The following is a 26,645-nucleotide window of genomic DNA, read 5'->3' as shown; positions in this document are numbered from 1 at the left end:
AACACATTCCTGCAGTTGCGAAAATAAATAAGAACAAGCGATATTATCCAAGCTAATAATTTATATAATTATAAAAATTGTCGTACGAATTGAAAAGGAATTGCAAGTTTTATTTTTTGCTTGAAAATTTTTTATACGCGTACGTAAACAGAGAAGCCTATAATGCCAAGTCACCCTGCATGCTATCGTATATATATATATATAAATATATTACAAAATCAATAAAATTCGATTGCTAATTGTAACATCCGCAATTATCTTCTGTGAAAAGCTGGAAAACAATAAAACTAATCGCTAGAAATTTTGAAGTAAAATGCAGGTTAAAGCCAATTTATAATTATACACATTTGGGTAGACGCGATTTCATAAACAGTCCGGCAAACATATATACATATATATATATATATATATATATATATATATAACGATGTAAACAGCAGCCGTAGCACCGGAATATTTGCATAGGAACATATATTCGCGCCGATGCAGGAAGAAGAGCGTCGGCGTCGGCAGAAAGAACGCGGCGAAGAGCAACACTCCGTTTCTTTAATTGCGTTAATAAATAAGGGACGATCGGCCCGCGACGCTATCTCGATTCCCGCGCGGGCAAGCAAATCGCAATATTTAACGGAAAAGTTTCAGGGTCCGAGGGGACGAAACATTATGCGAAAGGATCCAGCGGCCGATTTTAGCGAGCCCGCGAAATACACGCACAACCCGCCGAAAGAATAGACATGTAGATTATAGAAGCTGGTGTCCACTTCGCTCGTATATGTATACATGTGCGTCCCGTCATTCCATGCGTGGGAAACAATGCGGCCTGACTTTTTTATCCCAGTTTATATATATATATATATATAGCTCTCAAGCTTCGTTGCTTTGGCTAGAGTCGTCTGTACGTATAATCGAAGCCTCGGACTGATATTTGACCGCACTTTATTAGACTTGCAGTTTTTATAGAGTTTAAAAAACATGCCAAACCATTTGGGCTATGACGTCTATTTTTTGATTGACAAACCGTGTAGTAGAAAGCTTTCAAGTGTGAAGTACCCTAGCTGTCATATACATCGAACGGCCTTAAAACGATAGATGTCCGTACGTGACGTAGGCACTTTTCCATGCAAGTGTAATATCAATACCTTTTCTCCCTGAAAGTTAACTCTTAAAAGGAAACGAGCAGCTTTACGCCGTATATAATGGGAGAAAAGCTCGCGGCGTCGAAGCGTCGTCGCAGAATCGTTCTGACGTAGAATAATCGCAGCGACGGTGTTGAGCTGCGTGCTGCGACGACGGAGACGTGTGTTAATTGAACGCGGAGAACCGAGGCGACTCGCTCAATTGCACGTATTCACCGTCGTTACCATTTAGATGTGGTCGGTATCGCGCGCCACCGATTTTACCCGAAAAATGAAGAGTCTATAGACAAGGGGAACCGCCCGACTCGTCGCCGTTGTGATTCTCTGTTTTAACGAAGCGAGACCGTTTGCGCTCAAGATTAAGCGATTTCGATTACCAGCCGCACCTCGGAACGCGAAACGCGTTGCGGCCGTAGAAACTGCCACGGGGATATGTTGCAGTGTAAATAAATCACGATGAATATACTGATCGTATCCGGTGATATTCTGACGATTACGCAAACCCGCGTAGGGCACGGATTTCGATTATCTATAATACCGAAGGCGATCCTCGTCGATTGTCATCGGTCCCTTCCTACGCTTCTCAATACCCTCGTCTTGAAGAGAAGAGGACTCCGCTGGCTCTAACCTTTTTACATGTAGCCATCAGAGCGACGGACACGAGTTATTCGTACCGCGTTTGAAGATCATCTCTCCGCGTAGACGATCGATCAGATAAACGCCGGTACATTGGGGCAGCAAAGCCCGGCCCATGAACGACACCAAATCGGGTTGCAGGGGAGAGTCGTGAGGTTAGTTTGGATTCTCGAGGTACAAGTTCGCCTCCGTTCGACTGAGGTTTGGTAACGCGATGATCAACGGTCGTTTAACGGAGCAGGCTCAATTTTTCCCAAAGTGGAAGTACCGTAATGATCGAATTTGGAAACGCGGGTGTCCAAAGATCCTCTCTCTCTCTCTCTCTCTCTCGCACAGTTTCGCAAGGTTTGAATAAGAGGCCTTTCCCGATTTAATAAAATCCGTTTCAATGAATCGCTCGTTTCAGAAGTATTGAGAATCCACCGCTACATGATCACCGGGACAGTAAAATATTTCCATCAATCCGTCAGCAAGAGGTGCACTTTCTTGTTAAAATTGCACCTCGAGTCCTAGTGCCAACAGCAGAGTAAACGACACTGGAATCCAAGAACTCGAGCAACGGTCATTTGGCATTGGTTGAAAGTCGCAATTATGAACCAGTCATTCGGAGGACAGCTGCTATTAACACTGGTTATACAGGCCTGCGCGTTTATCGTGCCTCCATTGGGAGTGGTGATAAAATAGAGATGTGCCTATTCGTGGAAACCGATCGGTACGTACTTGCTTGATGACCGAGGAAGACGCGACAGGGTATACGTATAAGACACAAGGCACTGGATGCAAGGTTGATTTCTCTTTCCTCGTCAACACCCCGTCCGGTCCGCTCCTCCGAGAGAGTCGCGCGATACGCGAAGCATTCCGGGGCTAAAACCGTCTCCTATTTGCCCCCGCGCAGTTCCCTACCCTGGAAGACCCTCCCGGCCCTCCTCGAGCCGAAGCTCTTAATTTACCTCTCCTGCATCCGGCGGGGGAAAGAGGGAAGAGAAACGGAGGGCTGCGGAGGCAGCAGCCACATGACAATTAGGTCGTGGTGTCTTGAATTCTAAGCAGGCTAGTGAACTGATCCTAATTCCTAAGCTGCGCGAGCCGCACCGCGTCGCGGACCCGGGGATATATGCGGCCTTAAACGACACCGATATAGCCTACGAGGATCGCTTGCCAAAGCGGTCCCTGCCCCTCTGCCCCCCCCTCTGCACCCGCCGCCCCCCGGATCGTCCCTCGGCAACGAGGAGAGACGCCGCAGACAGCATCGGTTCCTCTCTCTGCCCTCCCCGTCCTCGCGTCCTTACCGCCGAGTTTTAACTCCTCCGCGAGAGACCGACCAGAGAACAATTGTTAGAGGGGCTTGTTAGCGATGTCGAGCTAATGGCACACTTTATTACTCGCGAGGCGTGCTGCAGCTTGCCAAAGACGCGACCGCTAAATTGTTTTAAGATTAATCTTCGTTTAGTTTTCACGGAAAATCACACCCCTGTGTGTACACGATACACGGTTGCAAACTACGACACGATTTTTTCCCATATGTTATACCGTACAGCATATGTCGCGAACGAAGACGGGAGAACGAAATTTGTTTTCTTGAATGCTCGTTACTCGTTAGGTCCAAAATTTGTACGCTTCTTCGACTCAGCGGGGAAAATTTGAAAACTACACTCACCTTTCAACTTGTCGTGGGTCAAAGCCCTCTGGAAGTGCTCGTCGACCTCCGAGGCTGCGTCTCCTCGGTAATGGGTGAATACCACGCAGTTTGCGTTCAGGTATTGCGCCCTGCTTTCTCCGTCGTCCGAATCCTCCGTACCACCGCCACCCACGGCTGAAAATGCAGATCGCGATTAATCGTCGCTTGAAATTTGACTGTTGGATGAAAAACGGGTTTCAACGCGTATGCAGTAAGCCAATATTTGTTGTTCCATGCTTTCAAAAGTCTTGGATGATCCGTCTCATTTCGCAGAATATAACTTATCGTAAAGCATGGTTTGCGCTTTGATTCTAGCCTGTAAGCTTTAAACGGTGATCCGGCATCGAACAATGTTCATCCAATGTCATAACCTTTTCTGTAACCGTACAAACGCCAAAACTGCAAAGAATCACACTGTCGCGATGGTTCGGAAAAGATTACTATAAACCGTATGACTTGTAATGAAAAACAAACTTACGTTATCGGTATGCACAGACATCAAGGAGAGTAAAAAAAAAAATAGTCTCGACTTGCGTTATACATATGTATATAATACACAGATCTCGGGAAGTTACAGCTTTAGCGAGGAACTGCTTTCTGACGATGGAAGAGGTCAGTTTCAACAAGTTTTTCTAGAGAAAATTCAGGTTTCGCCAGTCTCTGACAGAGAAAATGACGAGATACCGGCCGTGTTACGTTTTCATATCCCGTTTTACTACTATATTCCCTGAAGTATAAAATACTAACAGCTATTTCCTTCAGCGCCTAGCGTAACGTCACGTTTCAAGAAAGATGGCAGTTGTAGTATAATCGAATACGACTCAAATGTGCGTCTCACATTCCTTGAAAAGTGACCCGAACGTTTCTCGACAAGAGTTAAGCGAATATAAAATTCAGTTTATATAAAGCCGAGGGTATTTTTTGAAAAAGTTATTTCTGACTTGGCAGCAAAAGTTGGACAATATTTACAGCAAAATCGAACAATGTGAAAGTATTTCTACACAACCACATTGAACAACGTAAAAGTAGGCTTAAAAAATTCTCGACAACAAGCTCTCAGAATCATCGCTTCTTATTTTCCCGTGATCTTTCCACAACACTTCGCCGTCCGTAAAATGTGCCAACTTTCTTTCCTGCAGTATCATTTTTACCCTATCAAAAGTTGAAGTAAATCTGATTTCAAGTACAGCTTATTTTGGCTGTCGACGGCAAATTTGAATTAATTCTACATTTTAGGGTACCGTCCAACTGTCGGACAGGATCACCGACTGATCCAATTGACGAGAATTCGTCCACATAATATAACGAATGTCTCCTAATCAAGTGCGAAGAGGTTTGTAATCGTGGAATTCGAGCCTGATATCAGCTACTCAAGTCCCAGATGTTTCATCCGCTATCAACCGGCAGTAAAACCCTCCCCTAAAATTACTCATCACAAGAATATGGCACTCACCGTCAGTTGATCTTTCGTCGTCGAGGGCCCGGGATCCCTGCGAGGTGGTCGTTGCCAGGGGGGGTCGCGGCTGAGGCGTAGGTCTAGGGGATGCCGGGCTGGGTGCGGACCCGACGGAACCAGCGCTACTGGGTTGACCCTGTGGCACACTTCCTCCGCCGCCACAAAGCTCGAGGCCCGCTGCTTCCAGCGATCTTTGGTGGACGTTTAGCTGCAACAAGGAATCGGAGCTGCGTTCAGCCTTGGGCGTCACGTTACAACCGAGGAATGACTTGTGTCGTATCTTTGTGGTGCGACGGTAACCTTTACGACGGGTGTTAAACTGCCGGGGGGCATGGCATCCGTGGCGAAGTGACGATAAGTCAGGGTTGAATTTGAACATTGATATATACATATACATATAATTATATATATATATATATATGTATATATATACAGCATTAGGAAAGCTGGATCGATGCGTTTATGTCGTAACTCAGGTCTTTTAGATGGATTAGACCCAATCAAATCGCCAGAGGAACATGAAGAGATGAAGTGAAATCCAAGTTTTAAGTACCCACTGTTATGTACCCTGAGAACGAAGACTTGGATACAACGAGGTGACATTTTTCTAACAAGACAAGAGTGTGTGTGCAATACGAAACTCTGCGAGGAAGCAAACGCCGCAGCTGGCGAACAGCGGAGGTCGTTGCACGCCGATGAAAGTGCGAAAATTCATCGACTGGGTGATAAAACGAGGACGTCGAGAGTCTCGCGTCCCATTGTGTGTCTCGAGAGACCGCAAATAGCCGCAGCGTAGTCCGCGGGTGCCGCACTGCAGCCGCGAATAAGGAGAAGAAAGTGAAGAAGCACATTTTTTTAGACAACGGCGCCCGGCGTTACAATTCCAAATTTTTTGTGTAAATGAATGGTGACGGGAAGCGGGAATCGGGAATCGGGAATATCGGTCTCTCGTGCATACAGCGACGGGGTTTCTCTTTAGCCAAACTTCGTTTAACGTGTTTGTTGTGACGCGTCAACCTCTTTTATACAAGAGGTCAACATTTTTTAAACCAACCAACCGGGCAATTTCACAGTAATCTTGAAGCACTGTTACACTGACAGCTACATCGTCACTGTCTCGCTAAGAGAAAAATCACCGCTCCATGGCATCCTCTTACCAAGCCGGATCACGCGGGACTCGAGGAAACGATTAGACTGATCTAAACGTGACCAAAGATATGTTCACCTCCCGTCGTCGTGATCTCGAATATCTAACGGCAAAAAAAGTCAACCGTGAGATCGAGAATTGATCAATTAACGAGTCAGTCAACGGTCCTTTCAGAGCCGCGGTATTGTATCGATGATCTTGATATAGGTATAACCAAAAATAACATCAACCGAAAAAATTGATTTCGAGCCAATAATTCACAAACCTCTTCGTCCGCGAGTTCCCATTCTCCGTGTCGATTTTATTGTCATATTTTCGCATCGTCGTGATAGTAGAATTTGCACAAGTGCAAAATATCGCCTTATCGACCGGTCTTCGAATCAGAAAGTTTTTCATAACATTTGTACCTCGTGCGCAAGGTTCGTCGTTTCCCAACCGTTGTACGAAATTCTCCTACTTTCCTAACAGCTCAGATTCAGTCACTCAACCACTATCCGCGACCAGAGTAATCAATTCGTAAACAGTGAAACAGAGCAGCTAATCCGTAACGCGTGTTAGAAAATGGAACAAGACACCTGCGGCGCATCTCGACGGAGATCAAAGGACGAAGCAGTCGCTTATCTCCGCGGGTCCTTAGAGTTACAGAATCAAGCTGCTTTCGGGGGGCGCGTTAACCCGCAATGTGCCAGCAGGTGCCTGTGTTTCCCGACGGACGTTCACCGGGGCGGAATGGAAGCCGCCTTGGAATCGGGGATCGGTTGCGGCAGCTAGCCATTGTTCACGCCCGCACCCCCGGAATTAAAGCGCCCCCTCGTAATATGGGCGGGTTTAACGAGCTATTGCCCGAGCTAAGGCCGCATCGCGATTCCGCGACGCGGTTGGACTCCCGAGTTATTATAATTCCCGCGAGACTTGCCCGCTAACCAATTACATCCATACGTCAGCGTCTCGTCGCGAACAGAAATAATCTTGCTCCCAGCGCGGTGACACGTACAAACCGACGAGCTTCCAGGTCCAAAGGCCGACGAAGGCGTCGCGGGCGTCGCGGGTGAGTTAGAAGCGAACCGCTGTGTATACGCCTCCGAGATGTTATCATTATCTGCTCTAATAAACCTGGAGCCAGAATTCCTCGGGGCAGTGAATCACCCCGACGCAGGGAAACGATGCGGTCCGTCGCCGCGACGCCACCTGGTCCCAAAGAGGACGATTCTCAGCCGTCTGCACGTGGGTCCGGAACGCTGGAGGATTCGCGACCAACGGCTCTGATCTTATCGAAAAATTTACACTATTTGGCCAAAACTTGTTTCTCGTCTTCGTTGGAGAGGAACGGCCTTTTCTCAAACGCGGTTTGTCCCCGTGACGCAGCTGGCTAACGTCTCACTGCAAGTCGAGATTCGAGACGGAGTGCGGATTAATTGCGCTGCGATCACGTTCGAACGTCCACCTTCCCGTCAATTTGTGAAATGATCTACTGGCGGTTCGTTGAAATTGAAAAGACTGAAACAACTTTGTGAGATCGGAATATTAAGTATTGATATACTTGACTATTACGGAAACTTTTATATCAGATTATAACCTTAGAGTCGAAAAAAAGATTCATTTTTTTAACGCTTTATACACGATACTGATTAAGAAACGAGCCGCTAATCGTGTTATCCGTTATTATGAGTTAACTTGTAATTTGATGTAAGGATTAATTACAGTCATTCAATCTACGCAACAGTTGTAGGATTCTAACTTCCGACTACAACTGGTTCTACGTTTTTCTTTCTTTTAACCAAGTTTCACAATGAACTGAAAATGACATATTATGTTTCACCAACAAATTAAAATCATTATTGAATTGACTGTAGGACCGGATTCTATTGTGTGCGATATAAATTGCGGCGAGTATTTTCAAAAATTCAGAAGGTGCATGATCCGACAAAATTCACCACGCAAAAGACGCGTAAATATTTTCCAGAAATTATTCCAAGCTTAATCATATAACTGCGAAATCTGAATTGTACGAGTCCGAATCAGAATCGTGTGTAAATTCGTAAACGATAAACAACAAAATAATTAAACGATGCCTTCTACGTACAAGGTACCTGTACAAACGTGTCCTTGCAAAACGATGTTTGATACGGTGATAACACCGAATCTCCAACTTTACAGATCAGCGACTCGTGGATTTAACCGTCACTTCATACCACGTTATATAGCAATAAAAATGATGTAAACCGATTAAATCGTGTCCCTCGTTTCGAACCGAGATTTTGAAATCTACCTGGCCGCCGTTGAGCAGGCACAGAGCCTCGGCGTCGACAGGACAGTGGCCATACTTTATCACATTTATTTTGTTTTACCCGCTCTCCCAGCTTATTTACGTGAACGAAAATGTAGAAGATTAAATCAACCCGCGATCACGGTAAGGTTCCCGCGCGGCCGACCGCATCCCCCTTCCATATACGTAAGTATACCTGTATCTATGCATAGGTATAAATGCATACATACGTACATATATATATACCTATGCTTATACCTATGCCAAGACCGCGGTGTCGGTCGGTTCCGAGGACGACAATGTGGTAATTAATCGAGGTGAGAGAGAGAGAGAGAGAGAGAGAGAGAGAGGCGGCGGGGTCCACCCCCCTCCCCTATCGCCATCCCGCCTGCCCCTCGCAGCATCCCGAGGGACTCTTCTTTCGAGATAGTTCCCGTCGGGCAACGGGTAGCTCGGCTCTGCGACTGCATCGGGAACCTCGCGGTCCTTCAAAGCATTCCATCCGCATCTCTTCCCCTCTTCGTCTCTTGCCCGATACCCCCCGCCCCACTACCCACCTGGGGGCAGAGACACCGCTGACAATGAGTGTGTAGAACTAGCGCATGTTTATCCGTTATTCCTCCGCTTCACAGACCTTTCGAAATCTTGCACTCGCGGTTGTCACCGAATCTCCCACGCGACGCCCATTAAAATTCTGAATATGCGTATCATCGTCGTGACCGCAAGCGTCACAGCGCCGACTTTCAAGCTTCAATCTTACCGATAAAACTGTAATAATCTCACCCGAGTTGCGCGCCGGACGTTACAGGAGGGGGAAGGGAAAGAGAGTTGCGCGGTTTATCAGAACCCGTACGGTTTATTTGCGTGTTTCTTCTCACCTCCTGGCTTGCGATAATATTTCAGTCACGCGCGCTTTTATTTTTAACAACGAGTTATCGTATGGTCTATGCTTTATATACGGTGGTTTTATACCTGTATAAGGTATACAACCGTTCGCGGACAGAATGCGATGGTTAGATTGAACTTGGCGTGAGGATTTATTATACATACAGGCGAGATTGAGAAAGAGAGAATGATAGAGGGAGGTGAAGAGGATGAAGAAAATTAGCTAAAGTAAGAGTACTAAAACCGGGCACGGTGCCGTACGTCTGTGTCACTATGCCCGCCCGCTGCGGAGCCGAGGTTATTCCTTTTCCTTTCTTTCTCCGTAGTTTATTTTCTTTTTACTCTTTTCTTTTTTTTTTTTACCTTCTTTTTTTATAAAAGTTTTTTTCCCTCGTTTTGGTACAGAATTAATGCCGTATTAAAAGCCGGTGCCATCTCTCAGAAGAGGGACGTGGCGTCGTTTATAATTGTCGCGGTAACTGGCTATTAACAATTATTCAACATCCAAGCGAGTACGGAGGACGGTGAAAAAACAGAGAATAAAAAAGGAAGAGGAGAAGGAATAAGGGAATAGATTTCAAGCGGCAGGGACAAGACGATAGTTTTTGGTAAGCGGGGAAAATCAAGCGATTAATTTTACAAGCATAGACCCGCTAATCCGTTCCGATTAAAAACCGTGATTAAAATCCAACCGGCTCGGCGTCCCTTCGGCCCGAGGCTAGGCGGGTTCCCACATCAATTCGACTACCGGTGAAATAAAAAAAAAAAAAAAGGGTGGAGGATCTCCGTCGATCTGTTCTCCGCTGGCTTCTACACTAGGCGGCGAAGGGGGAACGAGCCGAAGGATAAACACTCGAGGAGGAGAGGAGGAGAGGAGGCGGAATGGGAGCCGGCCGAAGGAAGGGACCCGTAACAAGCTACCAACCGGCGTGTATCTCGCAATTTGTTTGCCGGACGCTGCCATTCGTCCCGTGCAGAAGCCGCGCGATGCTCCTATCTGCACACGCCGAGCCAAGATGAGAGCACTTCGCCGCGCGGAACCGGCTGCAACTATCGATAAGTTGACCGAACAAGATCTCCTCGACTAACTTTGGTTCATTAGCGGTGAACCAGGTGCAGGACGAAGCGATCCACTCGACCAAGGACAAATTGCAACACGCCTCGAGGACTCAAAGACCGCGCGCCGCGAGGAGATTACACTCGCCCTCTCTTCTGCGGATGCATTTACACTTACATATATGCGTACATGCGTATATCGGACGAATCGAGGGGGCGAATCGGGCGACGCCTACCTGGAAACGCCTGTGCAGAGGGAAGTTTCGGTACATCTTTACCACGTTCAAAACGCTTCCCTAAGATATGTGTAGTACAGCCAAGATGCAATTTTGGAACCAGTCATACCACTGGAGAAAATAAATAGCTACGGTTGATGTGTTGTGAACATTTCGAACGGTTACTTTCAATCATTCGTTCCGCAAGTTACAAGTTCTACCACCCACCGATCGGTTGAAATAGTTGAGGCAAGTGTACCAATTATTGACACGTTTGGACCCAATTATTGAACCTCTTATCTTTCTCGACGAGTAAAACCAATTGCCGGAGGGTTAGACATTGTAAATTTATTTTTTGGTAAATTCAGAACTAAGGATCAAACAGAAACAACCAAAAAAGGTAAATAATTGGGACACTCGTATTATATACACTGCTATATTTTCGAGTGAAAATCATTTTCGGAATGAATTTCAACACCTCGATCTCGTCTTTCGACGCAGTAACCACGTTTCCGATCCATATTCGGAGGTGAGCACAATATTTTTGCCGGCAATCCGTCGATCGGTGAACTACTTTTTGCGCAACTAGGGGACTCCGCTCTTTTGCTCCTTCGTACTTTACTCTACTTCTCTTTTCAACGAATCGTATATAATATATTTCGGTGGAGCAGTGGCCGCAACGTGACGCTGGTGTTTTGTCGAAACTTTATTTATTGTGGATGTGCCCGCGGCAGCTTATCGGCCTTCGAAGGGAGATCAAAGGATGCGCTGTGGTGACTAGGACAGAATCCCCGACTTGTCCGAAACGTCGGGTGTATGTGCCATCGTGCCTTCCAGGCCGATTGGTCCGCGGTTCGGTTCTTTCGACTCTTCTCTCGACCTTCAAGCCCTGTCCTGCAGGAGACATTCCAGGATGACTATTCGGAACGGAAACTCGACGAGGTTCACGAGCTCGAGGCACGGCTACCGTTTCAGAGTCGTTGGGAATGCCGATCAGGTCGCGACGTCCCCGCGACTTGGCGACCGATCGACGCGCCCCGGAACTCGGAGCTTCTCTCTGGGCGATTAATTCAGTGCGAGACCAATTGAATCGTAAGGCGTCAATAAAGATCGCCGAGTCTTCGTGCTCCAATTCCTTACCGTCTCATTTCCCGGCTTGGGATTGGCCGGGAATCAAGCGGGTACGTCAAAAGTCCAATACCGCAGCGTATCGCGGTATACGAGGAGAAGTTAGCCGCACGTACGAGGCCCAGAATCCCATATAAGAAGAACCTTCATCGGCTCGTTTGCCAAGAAGCTGAGAGGATGCATTAGGGTGAAGGGGTGGGAGTGGGGGGAGGGGGGGGGGGGGACGTTTTTAGGGCTCGTTATCAGACCCCACTCGATACGCGGAGACCAATAACCGTGGCTACCTACCGCAGCGTTCCCGCACCATCGCTGCATCGTCGAGAAATCTCAACAACCTTCCGAGGGAACCATTAAAGATGTATTCGTCAATTTATTGGAATCGAAATCGCTTCGTGGCCAGAATCTTATATGGAGAACCCGAGCACCGCACGAGTCTGTGTGTTAATACCGCGGCTTCGCGGGTGTGTTGGTTGAGCTAATACAAACGTTGTCTCCCGGCTGTATCCAAGCGTTTAACGTTATCGGACTACCGGCTGAGTCACGGAGCAAGCGGAGAGGCTGCTGCCGCCGTTGCTGCATGTCCAGGGTATCGAGCGAGAGTGAGCGAGAGGAAAAGAACCGAGCAGAGCAACCAGGTCGAACAAGGACGTATGTAAATTCAGCCGTATAAACTGTTCGAGCTAAGCTTGCTACGCGGCTGTCCGACTCTGCAAGGAGAATCTCTGATGGCGTTAATAAAGATCGCGATAACGCGGCCGTAAGCGCCGTACCTGAGAATTTATGGGACAATTTTTTTTTTTTTCTTTTTTTATTTCAATTCATCCGCGCAGAGAAAATTTAGTACAGCGTGGAAAAAAAACGTCATGAATCTGGACCGTGAACGGTAAAGCGATCGACACACTTGACTAATTAACAAGAGACGACTGACCCCGTCGACATTCGTCAGCGTAGAAAAAACTACGAAAAAAACTTCTCAGACCATCATCCCGACCCGTCGTATAATTTTGGGTGCTCAGCAACTCTTGAAATGTGTGCCTCGGCAGTATCCGTAACAAAACTTTCGTGTCACGAAACGAGCCGTGGGGCCATTCGATATCCGTGCATCCTGCCAGGCGACACTCCATAACTAATTGCAGAGTCGACTGGACACGCTCCCGGCTCCAAAGGACGAGCGACTCGATGGTCTTTCGGTTGTGAAGTTGGAAGCCTCCGTCAGGTCGAGTGCAAAGGTGATCTGAAGAACGGTTGGTCCGTAACTTCGGAAGGAAATTGAGCGATTGACTTTGAAATGAAGATACCTATCTATCTGTACAAACTGAGTGAAGATAAATTTATAGGAAAAAAATTGCAGGAATATGATGAACAGTATAAGTTTCAGGGCACATCCTTGGACGGTTCGTTGGATAAGATATAAACGTGTAGTTTGTACCGGACACGGTCGTGTGCGCATCTCTTTTTACAGATATTGATAATCCCTTTCTATGAAACTAGCCGCCCGACGGTCGACACTGCTCCTGGAATTCCTCGCATCCGTAGAGAAGCCTCCTTCTCCAGGTTAGTCCTGCTCTGCCGAGGCAGCGTGGTACTCATGAGGCCCCGATAACTATCTACAATGGCCGTGGTTCACGACATTAAACGACTATCAAGCGTCGCCATTACGCGCGTGGTACCGGGACAGTCCCTGGACTCGGAACAACGGGGAGAACGAGGAGGAGAGCGAGCGAGAGGATCCTGCGCTCTGAGGTCGGCGACGATTAATATTGAACGATCTCGGAGACGTGTGAGGCTACTACCAAGTGTGTTAACCTAGCCGAACCTACCCCGACTTGACGTTGTCTGGGACCTAACACCGGCGGAGACTGCGGGAGTCCAGCCGAATGAATGATCGAATGACTGACTGGGTGACTAAGCTACGGTGCACGTTATAAACTCAACGCCACAGAGAATATTTGATGCTACCAACAGCCGGATTGTCCTGGATTCTCAGAGACCCGCAGATCGAGGTTGCGTTATTGTGGCTACCTGTATCTGTTGCAACGGTTGTAATTTCTTCCTCATTTTCCACGTCCTCGGAACCCTCCTCAGTCCATATTCCGAGACAGCGCATACCGGCGTGACGCGGAAATTGCTAAAGATGGATACGTGCGTGGATACCAACCCAATACTCGCTCAACCTCGTTGGATTGCGTAAGCTAATCGCGACGCAGAGCGAGGGAGACGGAATCTCTCAGACATACCCCGGTATGGTTGAAAGCAATCCCGCCAGGCCGCGCGAGTATTGGGTTGGTATCTCTACCGTTTACTATCCACGAAAAGTGACGGTAGGTAATACTGCACACGCCGAGAGTCCGCATTCTGCCGAGAATTCCAGGACAGATCCTTCTCTCTGAATATGCAAGGTTCCGGACACTCGGCTGATCGCTGCCATTCAATGCTGCGGAGTAAGGCATTCGCGGAACGCGTTTAGAGAAGGTTTTCAGATATTCGATGAGTTGGAGCTTCAAGGCGATATGAATGAACCGTTTCTTACGTACCGCGACTATCGGCGACGATTACGCTGAAAGATTCAACCCCGCGTGAGATGGAGCAAACGTCAAACGAGTTACCCGGCACATTCTCCGCGGCAAAATAGCTCGGCTCCTTTTGCTCGCTGATGTAATTGTTATATCTCTGAACGTAGCTGAGGCGATATTGTGATTGTGATAATTGTTATCGCTGCTAGCGTAGCGTCGTCTCTGCGCTCGGATGCCGAGGGAGCAAGAGTAACGTCTTTGAAAGTCGGAATACGGGCCGCAGGGTGTAACAAACACATCACTCTCCCGGGCTGGCAGACTGTCGCTCGACAATCGTAATGGATTGTCACCGCATTGTTGGGATGTGCGACAATTACTGGCCGCGTTGCCATATCTCACTGCAAACCCGATGATACGTGTTGCTTTGCCAGGTTGTGCCGCTGCGGAGTTGCGAGTCCGCGCGAGGTGTGCCGCAACGTCGCATTCCTTCACCCTGTTCCGTTTTTAGTCTAGGAGCGCCATTCTGCTGAACGTACGGCGCGCGTTAAAAGACCCCCGTCTTCCGATCCCCCCCCTCAACTCCAATCGCGAATACTTCCTCGGCTGTTTTCTAACCGTTCACATTCCGATCGAGGTGATCGATTTTAACCCGCCGCAGCGCCGCAACAAGGGTTGGACGTTTTCCGGAAGGCCGATCTTAAACCGGAGGCACTGATATTAATTTCGGTCAAATACATCGGACGCGCACTCTTTCGCGTTTTCTAGTTTGGGACTCGAAGGTCGGGCAAACGAAGAGACTGGCGGTAAACGCCATCAGCGATTGAACAGACACCGCGTGCAATACGGAGCTAAGATTTATTCGACACATCTCCAATTCGATTTTCTCAATTTATTCGACTTCTTGCGTCTAATCGGGATGTGTCCAATTGGGATGTGCTCAATCGGGCCAGCGCTGCGGACTGGATTTATTCAATTTCTTGTGTCCAATCGAGATGTGTCCAATAAATCTTTCCTCCCATGAAGGTCGTTGTATTTTACATTGTATCCAATTTCGCTTACACTTTGGTATACGTCCATGGGATTTGTATCGACACTGTCTCCATACGATTCCCGGTTCCGAGTCACACGCGAATCGAAACGACTCCTGCGGCCATAGTCGTACGCATCGGTCGATACGTCGTCGATCTCCTGAGAATATTCATCACCGTTAGAGCTTGTTGTCCGGTGTAACGAGTCAGCGGGAAGAAAATCCTGACGATTTAAGAAAGCAATTCGAGGCACGTTGAAATGCCGCCTCGCCGAGGAGAAGAGCTTTTCAGCCGCGGCTTGTACCGTTCGTTCCGAGGAACTCCGCCAGCGTTGGCTTCGTTCCAATTCGATCCGTGCAATATCGGTGTCTGAATAGCGTCTGCTGCAGTATCGGTCGGATTTTGTGTCCTCGGTGGAATAAACGTCGTCGTAAGGAACAACTAGGAGAAGAAACGTGAACGCCAGTCGGCGCCGAGCGAGTTGCGGCGCCAGTGGATCCCCTCCGTCTATTTTTCTCCACTTTGTCTTACCGTTCAGCAAAGCTGTCGTTGATCCGGCGCACGTCCGCGTTATACCGAAGGAGTCCAACAATCGGCGAGATCTTGTCAGCGGCGTCGAGGAAGCTGTTCCCCGGCTGACCAGAAAACTCAGCCAACAATCATTTCGATTCAATTCTAATGCGTCTCTCGCCTGTACCACAGTGCTGAATGAATTGCGCTGTCCTTTGGATGTGCTCCAAGCGTGCATCCGCGGAATCAGTACGCTACTAGGTACGCGCTGAATGATGAGAATATTCCCACCACGTTCCACGGAACGGATTACGAGTCTTCAAAGTGCCGCTACCGTCATTAATATAAATTACTCAAGAGAGCTGCAGGATACGACTACGACGGCATTGAACCTGCAGCCCTGCAGCGCAGGGACACATTACCAGATTCCACCAAGTCCCCATAATTTTAACAGGCTCTTTAATATGTGCCGTGGCTTACGCGGCTGGTCTCCCCGATCCGGCTCGCTAACCGAGTGCACCTTCTTCAGGTTCAGGTAGATTTTCACCCGGGCGCCGCGATCTTGCGGTTATACCTGCGCACTCCTCCTCTGCACGTACACGGGCATCCACTCTCACACGATCAACCCCATGCGCAAGGTAAAACAGCCACGGCTTACCCGGCACGAGTACCTACCTGCAGCCTCGCGCTCCAGACGGAGGAATTTGTGAACGACATTTTCCACTTAGCCTTTGAACCCCGCCGTTCTATTAATCGGTACGCCTTTCCTAGATCCTTCGGGATCTTCCGTAGGTACCCACACACCAACGACGTACGGGCACGTGGACATCTCGCTGTGAAGTGATCAACAGTTGTCAGTGATAACTCGCTGGTTTGGTCCTATATTCGAGGGAACATGTAACGGGGAACACGGATTTTCAAGTACACTGCTCCGAGCTCGTTACCTGGATCAGGAACGACATGAAAATGAGGAATATCCCCTTTCGGATCGCGCTGCAGTACATCTGTCAGCTTGATACGTGAATCAATGTCGAGCTGCTGAACGGACTAACGTTTCCTGAATGGTTGTCGGACACCCTTGAAATCGTGGGGTCTTGTAAGGAGAGTGTTATCTGCCAATCTGTACGTTGGCCATATACAGGTACGCGGGACAAGTCGGTCGAGAGAGTTTGTTTTTCAAACATTTGAAGATTGATGACGAGTGCGGACTATCGGTGGGGATCTGAGAGGTCGAAAGGCAATATCGGTTAAACGCAGAGTGTGTAACTGCGTTTAAGGATATCCCGCAAGATGTGAAACCGGCGAACGGGTTCATGACTATTGATGACGGTACGGAGCGGGCAGAATGTAATTACAACCAGTCGGCCACCTCCGGTAATTATTTAAAGGGGGGAAAACGATAGGGGAGAAACTCGCGGGTTAATGCGTAAAAACGTCAGCCGCGTTGCCGCCTCACCTGTCACTACAGCCAATCAATCGACCCTTCCGACGTTTTGTTTTATATCAGAAGCCAGCTCGCCACAACTAATTACACGTTCGTAATACGTAATCAGACTTCAGTTCCTGCCACTTCGGTGATAACCGGCAACAATCTTCCATTTAATCGTAAGTAGCCCTCGCAATCCCCCGGCTTACTCAGGACACCGACCTTACCGATATGTACAAAGCGTACAGTCCGGTTAAAAGGTCAATAATATAAACAAACAAGTGTTTGAATCTAAGGGTCAAAAATTATATGGAGTAGATTGAGTTGAATTTTATTCATACAATTCTTCCTCAATCGGTTAGAATGATCATATTATATTACTCCATGCTTCTAACAATGCCAGAGTAGTGTCGTTTGTTCATTTATCAGGAAGCGAGGCTCATTTTGTTAGTCGAGACTGGAATCTCTGCGAAGTTTAATTCATTAATTATAAGCTATGATAAGTTTGCGTAGGAAGACATCCATTCAATCTACTGAGAAATGACAGAAACATTTCATCTGTAGGAATTGGAAGAAAATTCATTTACTAATAAGTCGAATCGTAATCCACAAAAGTGACGCAGCGACGCGATTACCCCAAAATGACTAACAATCGGAATTTTTTAGTGACATTTGAACAGTTGACATATTTTTCATCTCAAATAGACATTGTTTGGATTAATAGATCTGGGTAGCAGTTTTTGAACCGCTTCTTTAAACAATTTTGATCCAGACTGTACGCTCAACAATTTCCCAAAAAACAGTGGCACACAGAAACGAGTATAGAGATCGAAACCGTTAACTTTTGTAAGAAAAAAGTATAAGCTCAAGACTTTGCAAAGTTTTGTTAAAAAACCAAGTACTCTTCTTACTTAACTCAAATTTCAATCACAAGTACGGCTGGGCGATTAGATTGATATAAATTTGGCCACACGGTTTTTTTTTCAGTGCCTTTTTTTTCAGAACAGACGCAATCCTACCTAGCCACACACCCCTGTTGGTCTAGCGTCGCCTACGGTGGCATCATTCGACGAGGCTTCCAGCCAATGACTCAAGGGTTGAGTTACGATTCGTCACTGTCACCTGGTGCAACGTCACCGACACGTAGATGAGACAAAAGATTGTGGGAGGGTGAATAATGATACGCAAAAAAGAGTAAGAAATTCCATCCGTCTCTTGGGAACGGTCTCCGTGCGTTAAAGTTTGGAAAATATCTTGAAGTGGACAAGGGTTGCGGACAACGAGAAGACGAGGGACTGCGGGTCGAGGGCGCAAAGGTCCCTGCATTTTAATAAGGCGTTTGGCAAAACATCGACTCGGATCTCGACACGGCAGAATGAACGAAAATTATTGCATGTCGGAACAGGAATCGTGTACACGAGAGACGAGATGAGACTTTATGTTTACCTTATCGTACACTGCGCAGTCTCACCTGTGATAATAATTGTTCACGACTGAAAAAGACCGCCAGCTTGCGTATCTTTATAGTCTATTTGAAACGTATTTATAGTAATTTTACCTCAACGATGTGATTTAATATGTAATTAACAATTGGAATAACGGTAATTAATTCGTGCTTCTTATTACATGATTATAAGGAATAAGTTGCCGCTTTTTACTGTTCAACTAGCATAATTATCAGACGTAATCATGTGAGAAAAATTCAACTAGTACAAATAGTTCGTCTATTAAGAGAGTATTCGCATTATATAGCCTCTCGCGTGATTAGTAATGACTTGCAGAGTGCAAATAATACCGACTGTGTGATTACAGTAATGAATAACCCAGCCCATCGCTCCTACACCTCCTGACATCAGGCCTAATTATTCTAACAAATTGAATTTTGCGATAAGAATCTTACTACCGCTTTGTATAGTTGAACAGAGACTAGGAGTGTTCCTAATGTAAACAGATAAGCTACAATATCATGATTGTACAGCTGCGGTTGTTAATTATTTCAGTTCGTATACCTCGACAAACAAGTTTTACTGTCTCGTTACCTCGTCATTGGTTCATTAAGTCGATGAATACTCAAAAAAAGTTTGATATTGTTTAATCAATTCATGTACATTTATATTCCAAATGGTTCCAACAGCTGCGGTGTCCGAGCGGTTAAGGAGATGGACTTGAAATCCATTGGGCTTTGCCCGCACAGGTTCGAATCCTGTCCGCAGCGATAATTTTTTTATTTTTCAAAATCAAATTTTTTTCTTTTCTTTTCACGTATTCTCACACAAGGTCCATTTTTTGAACAGCTGTGGTGTCCGAGCGGTTAGGGAGATGGACTTGAAATCCATTGGGTTCTGTCTGCACAGGTCTGAATCCTGTCCGCAAAGGATCATTTTTTGTTCTTTCAATTCAATTTCTTTTGTTTTCGAATACCACATGAATATCGTTCGAATTTACGACACAATTTTTGATATATCGAAGATCACGACGCGTTATGTAATTTCCAAGTCTTGGCTTTTCTCCCTGTAGGTATATCTTTCCATTTTCCCTTATCTCGGGTTTCTTGGAATTATATCCATAGTATTCAATTCAAACAGTTTTAAAATTACGCATGTTTGAACAACGATCGCTTCTGTACCGACCAACACACCGATAATGATCCAATCGCAGCTTAACGCGGCACATTACTCGAGCCGTATCGCTGAACTAATTAATGTGTGTATGTAGCTATAAATCGTGCCTACGTATCAATTTCTATCGGTACACGGTATACAGGAAACTAGGCATAGGCAATTAACGAGAGTCCCGCAGGTATAGCCAAAAATGGTGACGAGATCAATTGCATCTATTATGGCTAGCCTCCATAGCACCTATAAAGCACGAAACTTGAAGCGAAAAATCTTACACGTAGAAATAAATAGTTACCGAACCCTCTCCACTGTCACACCAATCATTATAGAACTGACTATTTCCAATTTTAACAATATCAAGTAATGATAACAATATTGCCGTCAATTGGGCACTGATTCATCACTGTACAACGCTGCAATTCCGAGGTAAATTTCAATCGCGGCATAAGATGTGATATGGATCAGTGTCAGAAGCCAACAACGTCTGATCGCATTCCTCGTATTATACATATACTAACGACCACCGTCTCCACGCCGGTATCAACTTTTTTATCGCTCCCCAAAGAGGGCCGAAACGCCCATATTCAGGCTACGCCGGGCAATGCAGGTTACGTACATCAAAAAGAGATTCCCAACCGGGGGAACGAGGTGAAGAAACAACATAAGCCACTACTGCAGATATTCGCATTTGGTCAAATGTAATTTTACAACTACAGAGAGAAAAAAGATTAATATATGTATGTATAAAAAGGGTGATCACATACCGATTATCGACCCCAACTCCTACACGTTGTGAATTTCAACACGAACAATTTATGCCTCTAAATTTTTTGTAATTTTATTTTTCAACTTTCCACTTTACTCCAAATGCAATCTTTCCTCTGCCGTCCATTTTTGCACCGCATCTCGCCGACCAGCAAAGGCATTTATCCGTCGGCTCGCACCGGCGAATCTTTTCATAAAAATTCCTAGCAACCGACGGGCCGTCCCTCATTCTGTTTCCTTGAGCACTCTTCGCGCGAGCTTGTCTCTCGACGTCTAGACGCGTAATTGGAGAAACAAAGAGGCGGCAATTAAACTCAACTCACAATTACGCCAAGTAATGCGAATAAACCTGAATTGTTATATATTTTAATAATGATGATAATAATGATAACAATAAAAATGACGGTGAAATTCTCGCCGGAAAGCATGGCCGCCGTCCGCCTTCGTGACGAGCGCTGCCTTTTCTGCAGTTGTAATACTTGTACGTAAGGCGGTGGGATTCATCGTTTGATTAAATTATTTCTTACAGCGTAAATTACGCGCAACGAGAAATGGTTAAGTCGGCCAAGTAAATTGCTGGGATAGAATTTACAACCGAAACTGCATACGCACAGAGAGAAAGAGAAAGAGAAAGAGAGAGAGAGAGATAGAGAGAGATCTCGTGTAACGAGTATCGTAAGATAGGCAACTAGTTTTCCACCCGCCTTCGTTATTCTTGAACGTTGCGGTATAACAACGACAGGCGCTCTGAATAAGTTTTTTCTTTCCGCTCTTACCCCACTTGTGGCTTCTGTACATATTAATAAGTATCACGTTCATTTACTCCGAGCCGGTGGATCCTCGAGATCCGTTTGCGATGATCCTGCCTCGAGAAAATTTGCACAGCTCGTAAAGACCCGCGCCGGTCAAGGCAGGGCAGAAGTTATAACGAAAGAATGGAAAAAGATGATCGTAAAGCTGTCCGGTATAATAATTCACAATTACACACGCCAGCGCAATGCTGCGGCATTATAAAGCATGGAAGGTCTAGCGGAGACCTCGAAAAAGATTGTTCCGCAGGTGCAACTATAAACATTGTTAATTCACTTGCAGTGCCGCATCGGTGTGCAATGGCCGGCATTAAGTCGTTCAATTATCGAGCTCGGATCAGGGTAGAATGATCGCTACATCTGCAGGCTGCATGCGTGCGTTGCGGATTGAATTTACCGGGAGATTGATTTCGTTATATCGCGCATGCTTGGGTTTTTAATGACCTCGCAGAGACGCGACTTCGGTTCTTTCTGTACACGAGAGATTAGCGACTCAGCGACTCGCGGAGCCTTTTCATTCCCTCAATATTCAAGAATTTGTCGCTCGGTTGAAAACCGTTCAGGTGGGTGGTACATCAAAGCTGTTCCGTAGAACGCCGCCCTTCTTCGCCACCATTTTCCCCTCTATAAGCAACGAGGTACTCCGACGATGCCTTCTTATCCCCCCCGGCGCCCGAGGGCCAAACTTGGTAATAATCATTTATTATCCCTTTGAATATAATGAAAACAACAATGTTATGAAGTAAGAAAATTAAGGCTTTGTTTAAAAATGAGCTGCTTTACCCTGTTGTACTTGCGCAAGGCCTCTTAATAAATTCAAAGTGTAGGTATACGGGTGCTTTTTTTCAGGCTTCGCGTGCTTCGAGAAAATTGTAACGACAGGGATGCGAGGGATAGTAAATTATGACGAGAGGAGATGGAAATTTGGCGAGAACTTGAGTTTATTTTACCTTTTCCCGCACCTCGGTGAATTAACAATACGCATATTATACGCTGCAAAGCTCCAATTATGTCTCCGGTCTAGCAGCACCATCTGGTTTTCATTGCTGTTACGAAGGCAAACGGATAGCGTAGAATATTTTTCCTTCAGAATAGTGGCAGGGACAGATCGCGTATTTCGGAGACGAAAGCCTCTGGAGCTTTTGGGAATGCACCCTCGTTAATAAGAGCAATTCCCCGCATATTTCCGCTCTCCATGAGCCACGATCACGAACGTGGCAACGGTGTACCGAAACTGGCCAAGCTTCCGAAGAATGCTTCGACCGGGCATACTTTCATTAATTTCGCATGTCTCGGCCACGACATCGTTATTCCATTGACGATTTTTGCCATTCGTATCGCACGAGCAACAAGTTGACTTTTTTCCATCATATACTACGAACTCGTAAAAAAAAAAGAGGCGAGAATCAAAAGCGCGCGTTTGTATGAAAACAAAATATTTTCACAAAATTTGACCCACTGCCGTTTCAGTGGCGGGTGAAAATGACAGTGTTCGCAACTACGATTGTGCAGGGTTGGCGGAAAGAAATTCAAAAATTTTCTGTAAAAATACGTAATACAGTGTCTTGGTCAATTTTTCGTACTTTCTCGAACAAAGCCACAAGCACAATCACACGCCCTGTAATTTGCCACAGTCTGAAGAGATTTCGTAAACTTAGAGAAAGTAAGAATAATTCCAAAAGACGATTTGCCGTATTTGACGGAGGTCCGACATCCCCTTAATTCCTTTGTAGGAAAGTTTCGCCACTCGCATAATTCGCTCGGTCGTAGCACGTGTGAGTCTAGAAACGGAATGCGTAGGTTACACCGAAGTTTCGCGGTAGGTACTCCATAGGCCTAGAGGAGTAGGTCTCTCTATATCAGTGAGTAGATTCGCACGAGCCTGCGGAGCCAGGGCTCTGTATTAACTCACTTTATGCCGAGGCGTTGGTGCTGCTACAGAGGTAGAGACTAGGAGGTTAGTTCTAGGTGTGCCAGCGAGCCCTAGACTCTAACTTGGATAACTTAGCGCCGTAAGATCTAAGATCCAAGATCCTGGGACCCACGCACCGAGCTTCTCACACCCTCCGCATATCGTTGGGGTAAATCGAGTGGAAATTTCCCGTTGCTCCGTATCTCCGTCACTTAATCGTTCGAGCACCAGGAGTTTCCGGGTTGAGATATCTTTATTCTTCCCAAGAATTATACGAAATCGCATTTGGTGTAGCGACTGGAGACGTGTAATACAAACAGTATAAAGCGACGACGATGCTCGGTTAATTTTTGATTCCGGCGAGGCGAAACGTGACGTTTAGCCCGTACAAAGTGGCCGAGGACAGGTTCAGCTGTCCGTAACATTCGCGTTCGTGCGAAATTTCCGTTAACGCTCAGTTCTGCCTGTCTGTGCAGTCTTGATCTCTCGGGGCAGTGGAGGTACTATTTATATATCTGTTATACGTTGGGCCGAACGCGTGCTGCGAGGAGGAGGAAGACTTTGGGCATAAGTCATTAACTCTCACATCAGAGGAAGGCGTAATATGTTAGCGTCACCAATGACAACTCAACGTTTAATCACTTCACACCTCCTCTTGAATTCCTCGAATTGTTCTCCCGGTGTAGGAAAGTAAAATGATTTAACGACGGCAGATCTGCGGCAACCGCCACGCCGTCAGGCTCAAGTATTTTACATAAAGGAATCAACCTACGAGCTTTGCGTGCAGCTTGCAAAGCTCCCTGTAGCCCGACTTGATACATAACCCGGCATCTGTTCGCGCGCAAACATTCGTGTACGTACGATTGGAAAAAGGATGTGAGATAAGGCGCAGAAGCGGCTCGGAAACCGCGTTGCGGAATAAAAGGTATCCGCGGACGATCGCCATTCCACGCGCGACTTTGCCAATCGATGATCCCCGTCAATTTCGTATTCTCCTCGAATTCGTCGCTGTGCCTCTCGAAGTCTCGACCACACCGCGTTCGCCATATTCACGTACATTTCCGCCTTTTTCCCTCCCGTTTTCTCGCGGTTCTTTTTTCTCCCCAGCTCCTCTCCCGCCGCATTTGCCCCCCCCGAACGAGGCTACTTAGTTTGCGAGGTAAGAGGCATAAAATACGTCGTGGTATCGTAAAGCACTCGGCTGGCACTCGGTAACCAGCTTACAAATGACTCTCTTAATGCTTCGTGCCTACTGTATATTTTACTGGCGTTTACGCCACGCCATAACTTATACTTTCCGTCCGTCGCTGCATCTCGCGTCGCTTACCTACACACACACACACACACACACACAAACATATTTGTATAAGAAAGAAGAGATGAAATGGAAAGAGGGATAAAACCTCGGAGGAAAGAGAGTCTCTCCCTGAACATCTCGCGACGTTTTCCATCTTAACTGGAAGTGCACCGTTAGATCTAGTTTCTTCGGGGGCAAACCCCGAGCGATCGATCAGCTATCACGCGCGATATACAGACATGTAACATAAGTTGCAGCCTGCCGCAAGCCGCGATCTTCACCGCGGCATGTACCTAAAACCGAAAAAAACATAAATCGCCTAGACGATCGCACGCGTAATGCCGTCTGTAAATTATTTCCCTCGCTATCCTTTCACGCGTTGAAACAATGAAGCGATCTTCGAAACCGTCCGTCTTCCAGCCTCTGCATCATCTTGTAATATGAACTTGGTATTCCGTATCATATGCCCGCGCGGCTTTTGGCACCTACCCAACGACGGTGGTTTATTATAGTTTTGTTATGACAGAAACCGGCTCCGGTAAATTAATGCCGAAACAAATGTATCTCGTCTTAAAAGAGTCGGGATGTACCCCCTAATTGAATCGGTAAACACCATAACTTACAGCATAAGTAGTCGCGTCGGGGTAAATCACTTTTTCGAAAATTACACTTCCACCGTAGGGACTTCGGCGTGGTATTAGGTATAATATATCCTTGAATAAATGAGTAAACACTTTCACTCGCAAAACAATTTGAGTGCTGATAATTTATCCTGTATTTATTGGTATTATTGTCCCATATATAACGTCGGTATTTACAACAGGAATTTTTAAAACACCAGGACAGATCGCGATGTCGGAATTGCTCAAATCTGTTCCGTCATCTAAAATCGGCTTCGCTGTTGCAGTCGCATCGAGTCTCCTCATTTGCGTGTAACAAAGAATTAACGCGTACGCGTGTAATATATGACGACAATTATTTTAGGTGTAAGGCAGAAGCACCCTTGGGATCGAAAATCTGTTCCAGACGCGTGCCTAATGCTAACGATTCCGTAAAGGCCTGCCCCCAGGGAGTCTTCGGAGGTTAAGAGCGTTTTAGTGCTCACTTAGCGCTTGTACAGACTCGACGGTTGTGAAACGGACCGATTTTCATCATCGGAACGACGCTGCCTGCGACCTCCTAGCAGCGGATAGCGTTTTTCGATCGACGTACATACCCCTGTAATAAAAGCAAACAGAAGTTGCAGAATTCACGCGTGTTTTTCGGTGCAGTTTTTACATTTTCGCAAAGTACGGGCGAAGTCAGCAGCTCCGACTTTCGAAATAATTCATCGGTCGGATCGTATCTCGGGGTAAAAATTTCAGACCATGTATTCGCGATAGGATGCTTTTTTGCGCAATGTCAACGATTCCGCCACCCAGCTGCGGCAGCTGGTTAGCGATGCTACAAATCATACGTAGCAGACAGCTACGTGCTGTTCCCGCGCGGAAATTTCCCCCTTTTCCTCGTTGCAATGCCGAGTCTCGTCTGTCCGTGACATTTGCAACGGATGCGGAGGAAACGGTGACGGTCGCGACGCATATTGTCGTTGGAGTTTTAGCAACGTACCGTTTCGCGTTGTCTACGAGGGTTTGTGTAATGCGTAAAATTTGGCAACTAGAAAAAGTAAGGATGCGAAGAAGTTAAAAGATAGGTGCGAAAGTTGGACCGGTTGCAAGAAGAAGGAAATCACCCTTCTAAACAGTAATTGCTAATCGGCTGATTCGCCGAAGCTGCACGTTAATTAACAAGTATAAAATCACGAGGCACTGAATGGCTGGAAAAATCCTTGATATAAACAACGTCAATATCGCAACTGACAGTTATCGTGACTGTAAATGAATTTTCCATACTAATAGAGGACGCCGCGAAATGGTTTCAGCACACTGCGGAGATTCCGCAAGATCACCGTGCGACCGTGCTTGCAGGGCCGTTTGAGGAAACGCGGAACTGCGGATACGGCCACCACGACTTTTACACCGCTACCATAGCATGTGTGCGAACTTTCCAAGAAGCCGGCACGATAATAAATTCAATGCAGGCTATAAGCTTTGACGATTTTAATTTTTCTAATTGCCAGGTAACGTCTCCTCGCACACGCGTGCGTATACCCATATTTACGCGG

The 26,645-nt window shown here is 46.5% G+C and overlaps 1 protein-coding gene and 1 non-coding gene across 2 annotated transcripts in view; one reads left to right on the top strand and one right to left on the bottom strand.

Moving 5' to 3' along the window:
- Window positions 1–26,645, bottom strand: part of LOC107220124 (protein vestigial) — a 57,583-nt gene that overhangs the window by 12,438 nt on the left and 18,500 nt on the right. Inside the window, exons 4-5 of the mRNA XM_015658577.2 lie at window positions 4,904–5,114; window positions 3,430–3,585 (exon numbers count right to left, since the gene is read on the bottom strand). Of these exons, the coding sequence (XP_015514063.1) occupies window positions 3,430–3,585; window positions 4,904–5,114 (367 nt within the window). The remainder of the gene's footprint in view (window positions 1–3,429; window positions 3,586–4,903; window positions 5,115–26,645) is intronic.
- Window positions 19,214–19,295, top strand: Trnas-uga. The gene has a single exon. It is a non-coding gene; the product is annotated as a tRNA-Ser (tRNA).

Source organism: Neodiprion lecontei, chromosome 1 (assembly GCF_021901455.1).
Source record: "Neodiprion lecontei isolate iyNeoLeco1 chromosome 1, iyNeoLeco1.1, whole genome shotgun sequence".
NCBI classification, from domain to species: domain Eukaryota; kingdom Metazoa; phylum Arthropoda; class Insecta; order Hymenoptera; family Diprionidae; genus Neodiprion; species Neodiprion lecontei.
Note: the sequence above shows the minus strand (reverse complement) of the source record. Positions and strands in the feature narration are given on the sequence as shown.